Source organism: Vombatus ursinus, unplaced genomic scaffold (genome assembly GCF_900497805.2).
Source record: "Vombatus ursinus unplaced genomic scaffold, bare-nosed wombat genome assembly UNPS02014782.1, whole genome shotgun sequence".
Taxonomy (NCBI): domain Eukaryota; kingdom Metazoa; phylum Chordata; class Mammalia; order Diprotodontia; family Vombatidae; genus Vombatus; species Vombatus ursinus.
The window spans coordinates 6,616,231-6,634,403 of record NW_020954560.1 but is presented as its reverse complement, the minus strand read 5'-3'; the positions used below and the strand labels follow the sequence as shown (position 1 = coordinate 6,634,403).

Genomic DNA, 18,173 nt, shown 5'->3' with positions numbered 1-18,173 from the left:
GGTTATCTAGATCAACTCATTTATTTTATGAATAGGGCAAGGGTGGCCCAGGAAAGTTATGCTACTTGCCCAGGGTTATTAAGGTATGGGAATTTGGCATCAGAGGCAAGATTTATACAAAAGTATCTTGACTACAATCAGTGAATGAATCAGTGAATGAATAGTAACCTAGTTACTAGATTTATCTGACATGCACATAAAAAAATCACATCCCAAAACTTTAATTCTCCTACTCACATTAACTTTCAACTTAAAAATATTTCTATCTACCTTTTTTTTAAACCAATTATCTATAAAAATCAATGTAATTTGCCATCTGGACTCAAAGTAAGTTTCTTCGGGATGGAGCATCTATGTTTTTGTCTTTGAATAAATGCCTTTCTTGCATAAAGTAGGCACATTTGTTGAATTTAATTTGCAGCCCAATTAATTGACACAGTGTAAGCATTCAAGGATAGAAGACAGCCTTTGCTCACAAGCCTTCAGTCTTTGGGAAGACTAAACTCTTGATATATTAACAAAATTTAGTTGATTCTAGGCTCCTTTAGGGTCGGAATGTCTTTTTTTCTTTTTTAAAAACAAACTCTCTCTCTCCTGGTACATAGTAAGTACAAAGTTGTCTATCCAGCAGGCACTTAACATCTATTAAATTAAGCCCAGTTACAAGGTGCTAGGTGGAAATGTTAATTTTTAATTGGTCCTGTAAAAACCCTGAATACAGAATGAACTTTTTGCTGATGATTTAGAATTATTCTATTAGTATGAAACATTTTTGTGTAAAGAGGTGAAAACGGATTACACCAAGGTAACAGTTCCTGACAGTTATATGGAGATAAAATAGGAATGCAGATCTTTGAACAAGGCCCACATCTTTTTTAAGACTGTCTCCCCATCTCATCCAGGATGGAAGTGCAGGGCACTACTGATTGGCATGGAAGGTCTGACTTCCTCTTTGGGCAGGTTTGCCTGTCTTTAGGCAATCTGCTTCCCCTTCTCACAGGGGAGGGAAGTTACCATACTGAAGCCAATACCCAATCAGCATAGTCCACTGCAGTTCAAAACTCTCAAACCAAAGAGATTCACCGGCCTCAGCTTCAGTATCCAAAGCATCTGGGCTTCCAGGCATGTACCACCCTCACACCCATTCCCATCCCACAAAGTGGTAAATGATATGTCTCAAGACCTGTGATTATCCATAATGGTACTTTAGTAGAGAGAAAAGGATTAATAACCAATGAATTTCCAGTTTTATTTTTTAAAAAATCATTTAACAAGAACAATAACCAACTTTAAATTCAAATGAACAAAAAGTCTATTTAAGATGGATTAATTTACAACAAAATCTTCAACTTAAAATATTAGCCCTTCTGTGTAGGACCAAGGAGGCCAATAAGCTCCAGTTCAAACAGCAGATTTGCACAATTAATATATTTTCCTGCATTTGGTGGCACAAAAACATATAGGTTATATAACTCCTAATGAAACAACCCCCATCTAGGAGTTATGCAAAAAACAGTCACAGGAATGACCTGAAATTCCCTTTCCAAGGTCACTCAAATTCTGTCACCAGTTATTTGTAAATCTATGTGACAGATACTCTGACATGGAAAATACCACTTTGAACCAAATGGTTCCTTTGGAAAACTAAATGATATGAAAAACATTAGCCATGTGCTGGTAGAATCACAGACTGACTGCTGGAACTGGAAAAGTCTCTAGAGCCCGATTCTATCCTTGTTGAGGCCCAGACCTTTAGTGACTTATGTAAGGTCACATAATTACATGTAATTTAGTGATAAAGATGAAAGATAAATTAAAATCTTGTCAGTTCCAAATATAAACCACCAGAACTTAATATTCACCCCAGTGAATGCCTCTTTCCTCTTGTGATTCCTTAGTTCATATTATTAAGTTAAACTACCTGATTTTTTCACTTGTTTCTTGTGTCCTAGGAGCCAGACACGCTACATTTGGGTTTAAGGATTATGGAAGGCTCAGGGGAAAAGAAACCTCCCAAAGTTAAAATAAAATTAGATTACTCTTACTGAAATTCAGGAGGAGGAGAAAGAACCTGAAATTTTTCCATGAATATGTTGAATTTTTTTTTAAAAATCACATCTCATTAAGGTAAAGATGAAAGAATTCACAGCTTTAGGACTACACTTGGGATCTATGAACAAGGAGCTGCAAATTCTTGTTCTCAATTCTACCTTTCACAAGCCCAGTACTGTGATGTTTTGAGGATAGTCCTTTATTACCAAGGTTCTATACTAAGCTGTTTGAATATAAACAGCACTTCATAGAAACATTTATGGAGTAAACACTATCGCATCAGCCAAACAGGATATTCTATCTTCATACTCTTGAACTTACCACCTTTAACAGCAAAGACCAGCTGCAAAGGGATACAAAATTTTTGACAGCTAAGGATTTAACTTGGGTGAAGCTGAGCTCTTAGAATTCAAGGTAACTGAGGGGAGGTCTCAGCATCCATAAACCTTCATAATCCATATTTTAAGTCCAACTACCTTAGATGGCTTAACTTGCTCACAACAGTTAGGTTTATCACCTATCCAGCCAGATATCACACCTAAATTTAACAAAGATCTAACAGGAAACCATTTCTAAATCTGGATTTTGGCCCAGTTCAGCCCAACTGTGCTTAGGACATACTGAAGAAAAAGCTTGTGGAGTGAAAGATACATAGCAGACGTATGAGACTGTGAAACTTGTAATTGTATAGCTCCCTATAGCACACAGATTGTTCAATATGTCTCACAGTTTTAAGAGAAAGGCCACGTGTGGCCTTCCTTACACAGCAGGCACATAGGCATATAGCAGATGTTTAATAAATGATGGACTGATACGCTATACCTCCACCTAACCTTAGGCAATTCATACGTAACAATAACTCCCATACTCTGTCCTCCAAAGGGAACACAGACCCGTGTAGTCTCAGAGTTGCATATACACAGATGATAAAATTGGCTGGAATTAGGAGTGGCAGTCTGTGGCCCTGGCAGAACTTCTCTTTGCACAGCAATAAATGGCTAGCATCACTACCAAACCCGTGATCCTGGTCTCATTAGCACCATACTCTCTAGCCAAGTGAACTAATAACTAGCTAGCTCAGGATGGTAAGGCACATCCTGTCCCTCAAATAGTATGTATAACAGTCAATATAAGCCAGATGAATGTAGTGAAGTTGGCAAAAATAAACTTTAGCTGCTTATTATTCATTCTATTAATATATTGCATTTAACACTTGAAGATCATTGGTTGCACCTTTTGAAGAAAATCTCACCTAAATTATAATAAGGCCTATACAACTGCAAATGTGTGGTCCAAATTAGCATATGATGGCTGGCTGCTTCTTAAGCACTTTTTTTCTTCTGTATAAGAATAAAAGCTAAAGGAAACATTAACTACAAATTGCACATACAATTTGCAGGCAATAACTTTTGGGGGGTTGGGGAGGGACGCAAAAAAGTGGAGACTGAGTAAAAAAATGATTCTTAAGTATTTCTAGTTTCAGATTCTCCCTGTAGATTCCATAAACAGGTCTCTGGAAAACCAGACACAACATATCTGAGATGAAGATATCAGATATCATACATGCCTGCCTACCCATCCTACACAAGCGGACTGCCCATAGACATCCTGATACGGTTTCCTCACTGAATAAAACAGGAAAATTCTACAAATCACTTCTGAAAAAAGGCACTTCATTAGGAAAGGTGTTTCTAATTACACAGAAGTAGAGGAGAACCAGAGTAGACACAAAATTTACTATTAGCAAGAGGTCCTCTAGCTGAGATTGGAGAATGCTTTCATATTTGTGATAAGAGGAGCAGATGCCAGGTTAGCATATGTAGCCAAATAACATCATAAACAAAACCAGACAGTGACTTCAACAAAAGTTATTCATAACATTGCTCCAAATATCAACACAGGTCCAAGTTCAACATTAAAAAAGAAAAATCACCAGCAGTTGGTACTTTGGAGCTCAATATGCTGTTTTCAACAGTATTTCAACAGGTTCTCTGTTTCAGAGCATGAATTTCTTTTCAAATGAAAAACCTAGAGAGGAGAAAAAAAAAAAAACCAACCAAACAACCCAGAGAGAAAAAGCCCAGGGAGAAGAAACACTGGTAGGGAGAGGTGCATTTCTCTGGTCAGACAACCAAGTGAGGAGGTAGTTGTTCTGAGAACTTCTCAGGCAGAGAACAGACAAGAGAACGCTGTGCTGATCTACTACTGGGCACCGGGAAAGTGGCAAGGGGTTTCACAGGGAGACTGAAGATGAGTATTTAATACTTCTCCTCCAGGTAAGTCAGGACCAGGGTGTCAGTGCAGCTGAAACAAAAGAAGAGTTTATGTAAATGACAAAACTTCGGTAAAAGAGGAAAACATGTAAATGATGGTTGCCAAATGACACATGTCCAAATCTGTCCTACCTCAAAAAGTGGCTCTTTTCTGAGGATGAAACTCCAAACTCCATCTATTAGGGGGAAAAAAACCCCAAACACACTGCTTATCTATCATCTATTATGGAGTCAACAATTCCTTCAACAACAAGGTAGCATGTCATACATGTCATAGACATATTCCTGCTGCTAACATTGCGAATTATCATAAAATACTCAGGTCTTAAATGGCTGCACTATACACAAGTTCATGCTTTAGTGTTCTGGGAAAGTTCACTACTAAATAAAATGCTTCATCCCTTTAAAAAGTTTATGAAAACCGAGAGCTAAATAGCAGCTTAGAGAAAAGTGAAGAAAAAATAAGAAAATTAAGAAGGCGGCAAACCATAGGTGATATGCCCAGACTTCCCATGGTCAATAAGGTGGTTTCTGAGATGTACGATTTAGTAAGGCAAATAATCCGTCTGTAAATCTCAAGAGAATTTTTACACTCACTTGGTTACATGACTGCACACGAAAGACCCAGACAGCCTTGAGTCCCATCGTCACTACTGTTGAGTTTTTTCATGCGGTACTGCCGTATTTCTCTGACCAGTGTGTAAAACGCATCTTCAACACCCTAAAAAAAGTCCTCATTAGTGATTCTTTCTCCCATACGCTATATCCACCTTTATCTAGGTGAGAAGGAAGCAGGCCTTCTCAATACTGACATAAGATTTTCATTACTGTGGTGGTTCCTGGTAAAATAAAATGTTTCAAAAGAGGAACCCTCCAGTGCTCTGCACATAGGCATTTAATAAGTATCTGTTGAAGGGAAAAAGGGGTACAGACATCTATCCTGGTCTACAGGAAAATAGAAGGGGATAAGAGGAAGGGGGGGTGGGCATGGGTGATAGAAGGGAGGGCAGATGGGGGAAAGGGTATTCAGAATGCAGGCTGCCTTGGGTTGGGGGGAGGGGCAAGATGGGGAGAAAATTTGGAACTCAAAATCTTGTGGAAATGAATGTTGAAAACTAAAATAAATAAATAATAAAGAAAAAAATAAAAAAAATTAAGTATTAAGTTGAACTGAACTGAAGATGGCCTAATATTTCAAAGTGTGCAAATAAGAATTCTCAGGATAACAGAGTGACAACTAAGCGAAGACTTCTGTAGCAAAAACAAGCAAAAGGGAGGGAAGGGTGATTCTAGGGGTAAAAAAATCCCTCTTAATTCTAAGATTCCATGCTGGTGGGCTGAAGTATTTTCAATATGCTTTCTCTATGCCTTGCTATAAAATAAATTTGTTACAAGAGGAGAGGAAAAGACAATGATTTCACTGGTAAAGGGAATTCCCTTTACCCTGCCTAGGCACTCCATCACCTTCTCCACATCCTATAGTCCTAGAGAGCTGCAGAAAGCCTGATAGGACCAGTGACCTGCTCAGGATGTAATAGGTAGGATGGGTCAGAACCAGAACCTGAATCCTGGCCTTCCTGGCTTTGAGACTGGCTCTCTTTCCACCATGCCATATCCACCTGGCACATGACAATAACTGCTAACAGTCTTTCTGTAAAACTAAACTGCACTTCCATTGTAGTCACTGCACTGCACTTCCATTTTGTCATCTAAATCATGAACTCAATACCAAAAAGAACTAAGACATAAAATAAAAACTAGTGGTGATGGAGACTGGGAGAAGGTGGCAGTGGGGGGTAGAGGTAAGAGAGCCATATGAGACTGGAAAATAATAACAGCAATTTCTATTTATATTCCAGGTGAAAATAATGATCTGTTACTAAAAGGAAAACTGACACGCAATCTGTGGTGAGGGAATGCCCCTATTAAACCTAATAGACCTATTCCATTATTCAAATATTATTCAAAACCCAGATCAGTAAACAAAGTTATGATTCCCACTTCTTCTACCCTAAAACATACCCCAGATAATCCCCTGTGCCTTCCATTATTTGCCCAGGATATAGATGAAGAGGAGGGCCCTATCGTACCTGTCTGGTCTTGGCTGAGGTTTCAATGAAAGGAATTCCATAGCTCTTGGCTAGTTCGTGAGCCTGTTTTGTGTCAACCGTCCTTGTTGGCAAATCACATTTATTTCCCACCAGCACCATAGGTACATCATCTGAGTCTTTCACTCGTTTAATCTGTTCCCTAGAAAAATGGAATAGGTTATAACAAAGTAAGAAGAGCCAAGCCTTTACTAGAGAAAAAGCACAGCTTAGGATATGGATTATATCCAGTTTAGTTTGTGCTAAATATTAAGTTTTGCTTTCGTCACTTAAAAAATTACTCTCATTTCCACTCCCACAACCTTTGCCAATCCAGTTTTCAATTCATCAGGATCCCTCCAAAAACACTTTATTCTCTTTGCTCACTAACCTAACACATATCCCACATATGATCAATACTGCTATCATCTATATAAGAAAAGTATAAAACAGAGGTCCTTTTCTCAAGACTTTATAGATAGGGAGTCAAGACTAATGCATTATTTGAGAGCAACCACATATGACTGAGCTCCAAGTAACTTGGCACAGATTTATTACAACAGGAGTTCAGAAAAAGTAGAGGTAATTGGGTGGAGGGGTATTGGGACAGGAAGGGAAAGGCTTCATGAAAAAGGTTAACTCAAGCTGGGCCATGAAGTTTGGACGAAATTTGAAAACACAGGGGAGGAGGGTGAAGCATCCCAGGTTGGAGGAAATCAGCACAAGCGAAAGGCACATCCTGCTGTGGAGGAGCACATCAGGTAGACACCGAAGGAGTGTGGACTGGGGAGGTCAGCTTATAAAGGGTTCAGAAAGTCGAGTCATGTGGCCCCTCTCCAGTTATTTCCTCCTACTAGATATGGTAGGGAAGAGAGAGGAACTGGAAGTTCTGGAGTAGGTTAAGTGGCACATTGAAAACAAAAATTTTTAAAGATGTATTTGAGCAATGCTCCACAGAGATTCTACAAGTATTTATTCAGCAGTGCCTGCAAAACACTGGAGGAAAAAGCTCAGGGCTGGTGGCAGAGAGGAGGAGCGAGAACACTCAGCCAGGATTCAGAAGACAGTTACTCTACCGATCCTGACTGTGACATTACTTAGATATGTGACTTTAGTCAAGTCACAGGGCCTTCTGTCCTTAGTTTTTGTTATAGAATAGAGAGGTTCAAATGATCTCTGAGGTGTACAAAGACTCAGGCTCTTTCCCTTTGCCTTCTGCTTGATCTAACTTCACTATAACAGACTGTAAGTCCCTTCACGAAAGAGTTTAATTTTTGTCTTTGTATCCCAAGTGCCCAGAAAAATGCCTGGCACGCAGTGAGTGCTTAAAAATGCACCTTCATTTATCTGTTGTCATACTTTCATTTTGCTCTTGAATGTCCTTTTTTTAATTCAATTTCCAAAAGAATGTTCCTTAGAACTGGCAGCTGTGGGTGAAATCGTGATGATACCCAGATCTCCCATCTCCCACTCTTCACCAGCAGGCTTTGAGTACAAGTCCTTTTAGTGGTCCTGTGTGCCCTCGCTTGACAATTCTTCCATTTATACATTAGGGTACATGCTAGAGACAATGGTCAAATCCTGGAACACGTCTATCATGTGCTAACTCCCAGTATCGCATTCCAATACTGAGTATAGCCCTAAGAATCCCTGTATCTGTTTTCATTTATTTTGCATGTAACATGAAGCCTAAAGCCACCTTTCTGCTCTAATTATAACACAGAATCTTCTGAGTGCACCCACCACATGGAACAGTTAGATATTATCTATCTACAATAAACAATGTTCCCAGTACCTGTAAAGGTTAATATCTGCAAATGATTTGCTATTGTTGATAGCAAAGACACAGAGAAAGCCTTCGCCTGTCCTCATATACTGGTCTCTCATGGCACTGTACTCTTCCTGTCCAGCAGTGTCAAGTATGTCCAACAAACAGGTTTCACCATCAATAACCACTTGCTTTCGATACGAGTCCTAGAGAAAATAAGTTGTTTTTATTTAAAAACAAAACACCAGAGTAGTGTTAATGCTGTTGCTAAATGAAGTTTTTTTTAAAAAAAATATTCTTTCTAACAGGCTCATTTTTTCTAAGCAGTTTAAATGCATCAATATCAAATCAACAACCTTTAGCCTCAGTGCTGTTGCAGTGAAAAATGTGTCGCACCTCTATGCCTGGACAAGACAAAGATATTCTTAATAGCCCAATGGTAGCTCAGGATAGTGTGAAGGGAAAAAGGCAAAGTGAGTTCACAGAGCATTTTTGCTAATTGCACTTCAAATTCCCCATTTAATCACTTCAGAGATACTTATCTCTATAACCTAAGACTGGATTTGAGCCTTCAACTCCTGTTCAGAGAACATATTTATATTTTTCATTCAAAACCATTTTTAGTGTGACCCTGATCAAGGAAGAAAGGAAGTAGTGGCCAAGAATGATTCTGGGAGGGCTGACTCCCTGGACCCCAGTTCTGAGAATGTTTCTTCAACAGTGGCCCCAAAAAACACCACATGAGATAGAGAAAAATTTCTCTACATAGTCATCTATTAATCTAGATACGTGTGTAGATGATACAAAAATAACTTATAATTGACTCTGTATTTCAATATTTATGTTTGGACATGGGTGTGTTTGATATTCTTGGAATTTAGTTCAAACAAAATAATGAAATCACACTGTTTTGACTGGACTCGCCAGGCTCCGTAAAACTGAAATTGCCCCATCTTCTCCCCTGGGTCAATTTCTCTTCTTCATTCACTTCATTTTGGGTATCTTCAATTCTCTTTTGGGCTGATACGTTTTCCTCTCTCAAACAGTCTCTGGGGCAAGCAAGGTAGTCAAGAACTTAGGTAACAGCCAAGACCTTCTAGTGCGCTAAGTAAAAATAAGACCGGGTGCTGTCAAAACTAAAAGTAAGATTTTGCCACAAATCATTCACGATATCTGTTCCTAATAACGTCTACTCTGAAATCAATTTGCAATGCTTAGCTGAGTTCTGAAAGAAGGACGACGACGGATGATAAATTTCGTAAAGTCCTCAGTAAACACTGCACAGTCTAGGTATTATGTGCATTTTTCCGACATGCAAAAGGATTTGAAAAGCACACATAAGTCTGAGACAACCAAAACTGAGCAGAAATCTGCATGGCATCCCCGGCTTCTTCCAGAAGGAAATCGGGGTTCCACCGCGCTTTAACAAACCCCAAATCCCGACACCCTCGCCTTCAGCGCGGACGCCCCTCCGCTGGGACGGTCTCCGTCAAGCTCCCCATGGCACCGGCTGCTCTCGGACCCACCGGCGCTGGGCTCGGCACCGCGCGCGCAGCGTCCCCGGCCCGGCCGCCTCCTTTGTGTCCTGGGCCCCCGTGGCCCGGGCGCAGGGGCCACCCGCGGCGCGGGGAGGGGGCTCATACCTCTATCGTGGGATCATACTCGTCTACGAAGTGGTTCTGGATGAGCTGGATGGTCAAGGCGCTTTTCCCCACACCGCCAGCTCCGACCACCACCAGTTTGTACTCGGTCATTTCACACCAGCAAACACCTGTGGTGCGACAGCGGCTTAATTGGCGAGGGGCTCCCCGGCCCCCGGAGCGGAGCGGAGCGCGAGGCCCCGCGCGACGCCCGCGACCCCGCCCGCCCCGCCCGGCTCCCCAGTCTTCTCCCGGGCCCGGCCCTAGTTCCGTTCCCCGCCCGGCCCCGAGGCCTTTGTCCCGCGCCCGCTGTTAGCCAACTCCTCCCGGGAATCGGGCGTCCCGTCCCCGAGCCCCACCTCGAGCTCCGCCGCCTCAACTTCGGTCGGACTCAGCCCCACACCCGGTAAATGTGCCGGAGACCCCGGAACCGCCATGAACAGCCCCCACCCGCGGAGCTACACTTCCGGCCCCACCCTTGACGTCATCAGTCCGCACCGACTCAGCGGCAATCCCCGCCCCGGCCACGTGGGGCCACAGCCGGCTCGGTCACGCGCGAGCCCCACCCAGCCCCCTTTCCCCTCCCCTCCCCCTCCCCCACTAGGCGTCTCGATAATGAAAGCGCTCGGTGGCTATAGGTTTTTTGTCTCAAAATCAGTAAAACTTTATTCTATTCCATTCTTTCGCCATTAACAGAAAATCGGAGAAAGCAAAAAGTGTTTCGTGTTTACAAAGATAAACGCGGCCTCGTCTTTCAGAGCAGATCATAACTTCAAAACGGAAGGGGAAGACAAGGGGTGCGGGGCGCCCCCCACCCCCGCCGGGCAGGCCCAGTCGCCCCCGGGCCCGTCCCGCCTCCTCGGGCCCGGGGGCCAACCGGCTCCCTGGGTACGAGTCGGGAAGAGCCAGCAGGCCCGGGTCGGTCTCTTAGAAGGCCCTGGGCCCAGGGCAGCTGCTTAGAAAAAAAAAACAGGATTCATTTCAGGCACAACTTTTTTTTTTTGTTTTGTTTTTGTTTTTAAATCAGTAAAAGAAACTGGGGTCTAGAAGCTGCAGTGTCCTAAGCAGCAAGTTTGTGCATCATCCTTTTGTTTTTTAAATATGTTTAAATTACCACACTCTGATGGCACACCTCATCCAAATGAAATTCTGCACCATACATACTAATCATAGTAAAGTCATTAAAAAAAAAAAAACCCTTAGATATACTCTGGAAGATACTTCTCACTGAAATCTAACAACTTCGCTAAGTGGACTGTGACAAGATTATAAATGAGATATGAAAAATAACATTTTAACATTTGGCCATCAACTTAAGGAAATGGTTTGAATGCTTACACAAATTTTTTAATTTTTTAAAAAAGGTAATATAGTCTACCCTCATATGGTCCTCAGAATTAAAGCATAATGAACAGGAAATAACAGGAAAATAATGCAACTGAGAGCTAAGGCAGAACACCTTGCCAGAAGTAATGAAGGTAGAGTATACACTAAATATCAAGTGCAGAATTTCATAAGGTCGACCAGATAACTGTCTATATTTTTCACTTACACAGGCGAAGTAGTTTTGCAATTACCAGTTGCGTTAAATGCACCAAATAAAGCTTCTAAAATTGATACTATAAGGCGCCACCTTAAGTTCTCCAGGCTGCAACTGTGCATAATTTTAAAATGGTTTTCTTAAATTTATTTATTTTTTTTTTAAACATAACATGAGGAAGGTGTTAAAACTGGTGTAATAGCTCCATAGAATAAGTATTCCAGATTTTGGGAGGGATGAAGAGGGAGATATTCAGAACCCTTCACCAGAACCCCCCCCACTTGATCATATCTGATTAAGTGATGTGCTTTGTAGATGGGGTTAGTCAATGACACCAGCTTGACGGATCTTTCTTTCTGCACCAAATCCCTGTAAAGAAATAACCTTCGTGATTAATTGCAATTTTTAACTGTTCATGGCATTTAGAAAATTAATTTTATAACTAAATTCAGAAACCACCTGCATGCAAATTCAATTGAAAACAAAATATGAGAGATTTATAGTTTTGGCCAACAGCTGAGTTCTTCATGGTGGAGTCTGCATAAAAATCTCTCACCTAACTATAAATAATACTTTTAACAGCAGCCATAGTGTGCTAAGCACACCTCTATGAAGACAATTTCTATCCAGTCAGAAGCACTGTGGGCCAGCAGCCTAGGCCCCCCTTGTGCTCGATGACCTTCCTGCTTCATTGAGCACATCTTCATATCAGCATGCTAGGAAACAGAAACTCTGCCTATTGATTGCTCCACATCTAAGCTTCCCAAATCCTGGTCCAGTATCATACCATTGAGTTATCTGGTCCCCTTGGCTGACGAAGAACCATTAGGCGAGGAGCACTGGCATCATCTAGAGTGATGCTCTTCAAGCGATTGACCAGTCGGTCAGGACGTGGAGCTGCAACAGCCTTGGGGCCTTCACTGTAATACATAGTCAAGAGATCAGAAGAAGCAAGGCCTGGTGAAAAAACAGCAAGTATACTTCCAGATGTACATGTTTTCCATTCCAGTTGTGGAATTAATTATTCATTTTAATTATGGGGACTCTGAGTAATGGGAAAAAATTAGCCAGACAAAAATTTGTGAGACAAGACAAGTTTGTGGCTAAATGTTACTTGGCCAAATTCTCCTGGGAAAAAGCTACAAGAATCACTAGACCAGGGGTTCTTAAAATAGAGTCCATAAACTCCTTAAGTATTTTGGTAACTATTTCAATATAATTGACTTCCCTTGTAATTCTATGTTATTTTATTCTATTAATTTAAAAACATTATTCTGAGATGGGATTTGTGAACATAAAATAAGTCTTAACCTTAACTGCTGCTCTGGATTACAAACAGAGAGACAAATTCCATAAAGGTATAAAACAGATAAGGGACAGCGAAGTGGTGCAGCAGATGGAGTACTGGGCCTGGTAGTTGGGAAGACTCCTCTTGAGTTAAAATTTAGCCTCAGACACTTACTGCATGACCCTGGGCAAGACACATAACCCTGTTTGCCTTGTAAAATAAGATGAAGAAGGAAATGGCAAATCACTCTGGTATCTTTGCCAAGAAAGTCCCAAATGGGGTCACAAAGAGTCAGACATGAATAAAATGACTGAACAACAAAAATAAAAGTGATAACACAAGTGAAAATTAATAGAAAAATGTAAGGTATTTACTGTTGACAAAAGTAAACAGCTTCATCTTTAAGAGTAGATTCAACCACAAATCCCTTCAGGTAGTTCTTGCTAAAATACAAGTTATCACTCTATCCAAAGAGCACCTCCCCTAACCAAAAAACAAAACAAAACAAAAACCAAAAAACTTATCAAATTCTTATTTATATTGAGAAGATTCATGAACTCATGACTATTGAGTTGGCAATGAGGGAAGGATAACTGGAGGCTAAAAACAAGAAATACAGGTAATGTGAAGAAATAAAAATAAATGAAATAGGCAATAAACAGTATCATCTTAAAATGTACTACAGAATTGTAAAGGATCATAGGAAACTAAACTGAGAGCTGGCAAATACCTCACTCAGATCATCTGATCCAACCCCCTCATTTTAATAATGAAAAAATCAGTGCCCAGAAGTGAAGTGTTTTGTCCAAGGCAGTATCAAAACTAGGTTTTGAACTCAGTTCCCCTAACAACAGGTACAGAAGTGGGGGATACAGGTGACATTAAACCCCATTGGCCATCACATTATTGCCTCCTGGGTGATATAAAAACGCTTTTCCTTGGCCTTTAAGACCCATCACAATCTACCTTTTCAGGTTTATTTCACATGACTTTCCTTTCCCTATGCACCAAATTTCAGCCCAATTGGACAACTTTTTGTTTCTCAAATCCTGTACCCATCTCTCCCAGGCTCTCCCCACGCACCTCCACCTCTCCAGGCTGAGCTCATGTGTCATCTTCTCCAGCAGGCCTTTCCTGCCCACCCCCACCCCCCTGAAAGAAACTGTCCTAAGTGCTTTTCTTCCTCAAATTTTCTTCAATTTACTTGTTTACATGTTGTATACCTCAGCAGAATTCTTCTCCCAATACAAGGCAAATTTCTAAGGATAGAGACTGTTTTCCTTGTCTTATCCCCAGCACCCAGCACTTAATACTGATTTTTCCCAACTGTGGATATGGGACCCCCCAAGATGCTGTTCTGGGGACCCTTGCCTTTTCTTTATCTTCTGACTGGTGAATTCATCAGCTCCTTCAGGTACTATCACTCCCATGCAGATGACTCATAAATCTATACACTCAGCTGAGGTCTCACTCCTGAAGAGAAACCCTACATCATTATTAAAGATTCTGAACTGGATTTCCCACATGGGTATCTCAAATGCTTAAAACAGCTCTCAACTTTGACCTTAAACTCAACCCTCTCCAAAACCTACCTAATTTCTTGAGGATATCACTTTTTTCCCGGGCTCTCAGATTCATACCCTCATCGTAGACTTCTTCATTCTCTATCGGCTCATATATCTTTGCTAGTTGGTTGCCTCTTGCCATTCCTATCTCTACAACATCCCTCATGTTCTGTCCCCTTCTATTTACAAGGTCATTACCCTTGTTCCAGACCTCATCACCTCTTGCTTAAGACTACTGCAACAGCCTCCCTTATGTGCCTCTCTCTTCTTCACTCTAATGTATCCTCCAATCAACTCTCAAAGTGGTTTTTATTGAGCAGGGATCTGGCCATGTCACTCCCCTAATTCAGTAAGTTATACTGGCTCCCTATTACCCCCAATATAAAATAAACTTCTATTCATAAACATTGGCCTTTCCAGTCTTACACTCTCCTCTCCTCTCTGTACTCTGAGACAGTGTCACTCGCCGCCTTGACGCTCCATCTTCCTAACTCCACGCACGCTTTTTCGGTGGTTCTCCCCCATGACTGGAATGCCTCCTTCATCAACTCCTCCTGGCTATCTTCAAGTCTCAACTAAAATTCCATCTTCTGCAAAAAGACTCTCCCAGTCCCCCTTTGATGCTAGTGGTCTTCTCCCTGTATTCATCTCCAGTTTATTGTGTGTGTGTGTGTGTAGATATATGCATGTTGTACATAGTTATTTGCATGTTATCTCCGCCATCAGACTGAGAGCATCTTTGAGGGCTGGGACGGTTTTTGCCTTTCTTTCTATTCCCAACATGTGCATAGTGTATAATATTAATAAACAACTATTAACAATAGCTAATATTTACATAGCATTTAATATGTGCTAATAAGCACTTTACAATTATTATCTCATTTGAGCCTTACAAACAACCCTGGGAGACAGGTGCCTTTATTATTCCCATTTTACAGATGAGGAAACCGAAGCAAACAGGCTAAATGATTTACCCAGGGTCATAAAGCTAGTGTCTGAGGATGAATTTAAACTCAGGCTTTCTGACTCCAGGCCCAGTGTTATACATACACTGTACCACTTAGCTGACTATAGTAGGCACTTAATAACTTGTTTGGCTTTTAAAGCCCTTCACATCTTCGTCCTAACATCTCTCTCCAACCCGTTATGCATTACTCCCTTTCCCTCAGTACATTAACTTTCTCTCTGTTGCTTCAAATACGGCACTGATGCCTGACTCCTTTTTACATGGCCGTTTTTCTTGCCTGAACTGAACTCTCTTCTAATCTTCACTTCATAGAATTCCTTACTTCCTTCAACATGGAACTCAAGCAACAACTCATATACCAAGCCTTTTCTGATCTCCCAAATGCTAATGTCTTAACTATACTTTGTATTCATTCTCAACATACCTCTATAGGTACATACTGTCCCTGCTAATACTATTTAAGCTCTTTGAGAACAGACATTCTTTTTTACGTTTTTGGATTTTTAGTACTGAACACATTGTCTTGTACATAGTAGAACTTAATAAGTGCTAACTGAATGTAAAGACCTAATAAAGGGAGACACTCACCAGACACGCCAGACATTGCAGGCACTGCATTTGCCAGTACGCTGATTGAGAATCACTGAGAATTCTACCTCATCTCCAGCCTGTAGCTCAATGCCATCCTGAACTTCCTTCACATGGAAAAAGAGTTTCTTGCTGTCTCCCACTTCATAGTTAATGAAGCCAAACTGAAACAAAAAGCACACCACCATTAAGAACACAACCTCAGGGCGGAAACAGTACAGCACATTTTGAATGAAATACTATGTTCCTCCAAATCCAGAGCAGATAAGGATTGAAATTTAGATTTACCTGATCCTTCACACACTCCACAGTGGCCCGCCGCAGGGGTGTGATGTTGTAGGCCATTGTTTGTGCATTCTGACCCAGGACACACAACTGGAATTTGACACTTTCCCCCTTCTGAAGGCAATCCCCTTTGTTAGCCATCCCAACAATGCCAAATGGATAGACCTCACCTTTCATGTCCCCTAGGAGAGAAACGTTCAGAACTGCGTCACTTGCCACTCATGTTGTATCTTTTGGCATATTAAACATCTAAGAATCTTTAGAATTTTACACAGTGAAGCTGAAACCTAAGCTTGAATGTTAAATCCTGCCAAAAGTCTAAGTAGAGTTGATAATTGTCAGCATTTTACCAGCAACAGTAAAAGAACATTTTTAAAGATCTAAGTTTATTATTATCCTCTAGATGGCCTTGCTAAGCAGAGTAAATGCAAACACACGGAAAAAAAATTTTTCTGTCCACCTTTTTTTTTTGGTCTGTACAGAGATGAAAGAAAACAGGAACGTGTTAGGCTAAACTAAATGTCTTCTGTTCTGCCCTGTCTAGCTGAGACTGAGAAAACTTTAGTGGGTCCCTTTTCAACCTTACAATTCTATCTTGATGGAAAAACAAAGCTAGAAAGAACCTAAATAAACAAGTATGTACACAAGCGCGAGTGAGCGTGTGTGTGTTGGCGGGGCAGAGGATATGATATCAAATGAGAAAAAAAAAAAGGGGGAGACTATTTGGCAATATCAGTCCACTGGTTAGTTATGCTCAGTCCATCACCCTCCACCTTCTTAAGGCATCCAATAGCCCTTGCTCTCCCCCCTACCAGTATGCAGTCATTTTATTCTTGAAAACTTCACGATGGAAAAGGACATGTGCACAGGGTCATTCACTGTGAGAACAGTATTTGAAGCTGGCTCAGTAGCCTTGGCAGTCTTCCTCTCAATCTTGTCAACCCCTTTCTCCTTTCAAGATTCTATATCGCTCAGTCTTTTCTGTCTATCTTCTGTAACTCACAAGCCCAACCTCCCCGTTTATAAGGTTAACTCATAAACCACTGCCTCATTTCAGAGGTCCTGTTGCCTCAGGTTCTTCAGTACATGAAGAATCAAGCCAGGTTATAAGGTAGGCAACTGGCAGCAGCAGCAGGTACCGCTGAAGGGACATGTCAGATGGCATCAGTGGATCTAGAATGGAACTAAGGTGAACTGGAGGGAATGTCAGGGACCTTCAGCCTTGAGTTAGGTGACAGAGTACTTACAAGGAATCTAGGATGTTGAGATGAAGAATAAAGGACCTTTAGTTGTATCATAACATGTTATCAGAGTATGTGCCATCAATAAAGGCTATCAACATTGAGGTTATTTAATTAAAGATAACAGAAAAACTATGAAAATATGGCATAATTATAAAAATAAAAACTATGTGACCTGCTTCTAGTTACTATATGCATAAACCAAGAATGTGCACCAATGTGCCACTTATTTCAATGTAGCACTAATGTGCGCAGGCTTTTGCATCTCTTGTAACAGTCGAGTCACAACTTGAAATAACTTTTAAAGGGAGAATTCTTAACTAAACAAGGAATAAGAGAAATAAAAAATAAAAAATAAGACAATATGCCACACCAAAAGATAAAATAGTCAAAGTACATAAACAGGCAGTTTTCAGAAGATTTGCAAACTATAAATGACAACATGAAACCATGCTCCAACTCACTAACAGTAAGAGAAAACATAGAATAGCTTCAAGATCTCACCTCACTCCATGCAAAAGGGCAGGGACAATCAAGACTGGAAGGACTGTGGGAAGACGGGCACACTAATGCACTGTTGGTGGAGTTGTGAAGGAAGGGGTCCAACAGTTTTACATTTCAATTTATAAAGTATGCAAAAAAAGTGACTGAATTGTTCATAACTTTTGACTGAGGAATTCCAGTAGAAGTCAGAAACAAAGGGGCAATATTTATCAAAACATTCATGGAATAAAAGAACTGAAAACAAGATGGGTGTTCATCCACCGAACGGGGAATAGACAAAAAACCCTCTACGAATGTGATGGAACATTATTGTGCAGTAAGAGAAATATGGGAAGATGTGTATGAAGTAAAGCAGAGTGTGAGCAGACCCAAGAG

The 18,173-nt window shown here is 40.8% G+C and overlaps 2 protein-coding genes across 7 annotated transcripts in view; both read right to left on the bottom strand.

Moving 5' to 3' along the window:
* Window positions 1-1,224: 1,224 nt before the first annotated feature.
* Window positions 1,225-10,284, bottom strand: NRAS (NRAS proto-oncogene, GTPase). Of its 2 annotated transcripts, XM_027866742.1 has the most exons (7): window positions 10,180-10,284; window positions 9,824-9,951; window positions 8,208-8,386; window positions 6,416-6,575; window positions 4,923-5,046; window positions 4,458-4,501; window positions 1,225-4,356 (listed from the first exon to the last, which is right to left on the bottom strand). In XM_027866742.1, exons 2-5 carry the CDS (start codon window positions 9,932-9,934, stop codon window positions 4,927-4,929), a joined length of 570 nt encoding a protein of 189 aa, XP_027722543.1. In that variant the 5' UTR covers window positions 9,935-9,951; window positions 10,180-10,284; the 3' UTR covers window positions 1,225-4,356; window positions 4,458-4,501; window positions 4,923-4,926. The 2 variants fall into 2 exon arrangements, with proteins under 2 accessions (XP_027722543.1, XP_027722544.1); XM_027866743.1 differs by lacking the exon at window positions 4,458-4,501.
* A 505-nt stretch (window positions 10,285-10,789) lies between these two features.
* Window positions 10,790-18,173, bottom strand: part of CSDE1 (cold shock domain containing E1) — a 54,585-nt gene continuing 47,201 nt past the window's right edge. For all 5 annotated transcript variants that reach the window (XM_027866678.1, XM_027866680.1, XM_027866681.1 and 2 more), the window contains 4 exons: window positions 16,057-16,235; window positions 15,769-15,932; window positions 12,148-12,280; window positions 10,790-11,729 (listed from right to left, as the gene is read on the bottom strand). In XM_027866678.1, the coding sequence (XP_027722479.1) occupies window positions 11,682-11,729; window positions 12,148-12,280; window positions 15,769-15,932; window positions 16,057-16,235 (524 nt within the window). In that variant the 3' untranslated portion in view covers window positions 10,790-11,681. The remainder of the gene's footprint in view (window positions 11,730-12,147; window positions 12,281-15,768; window positions 15,933-16,056; window positions 16,236-18,173) is intronic.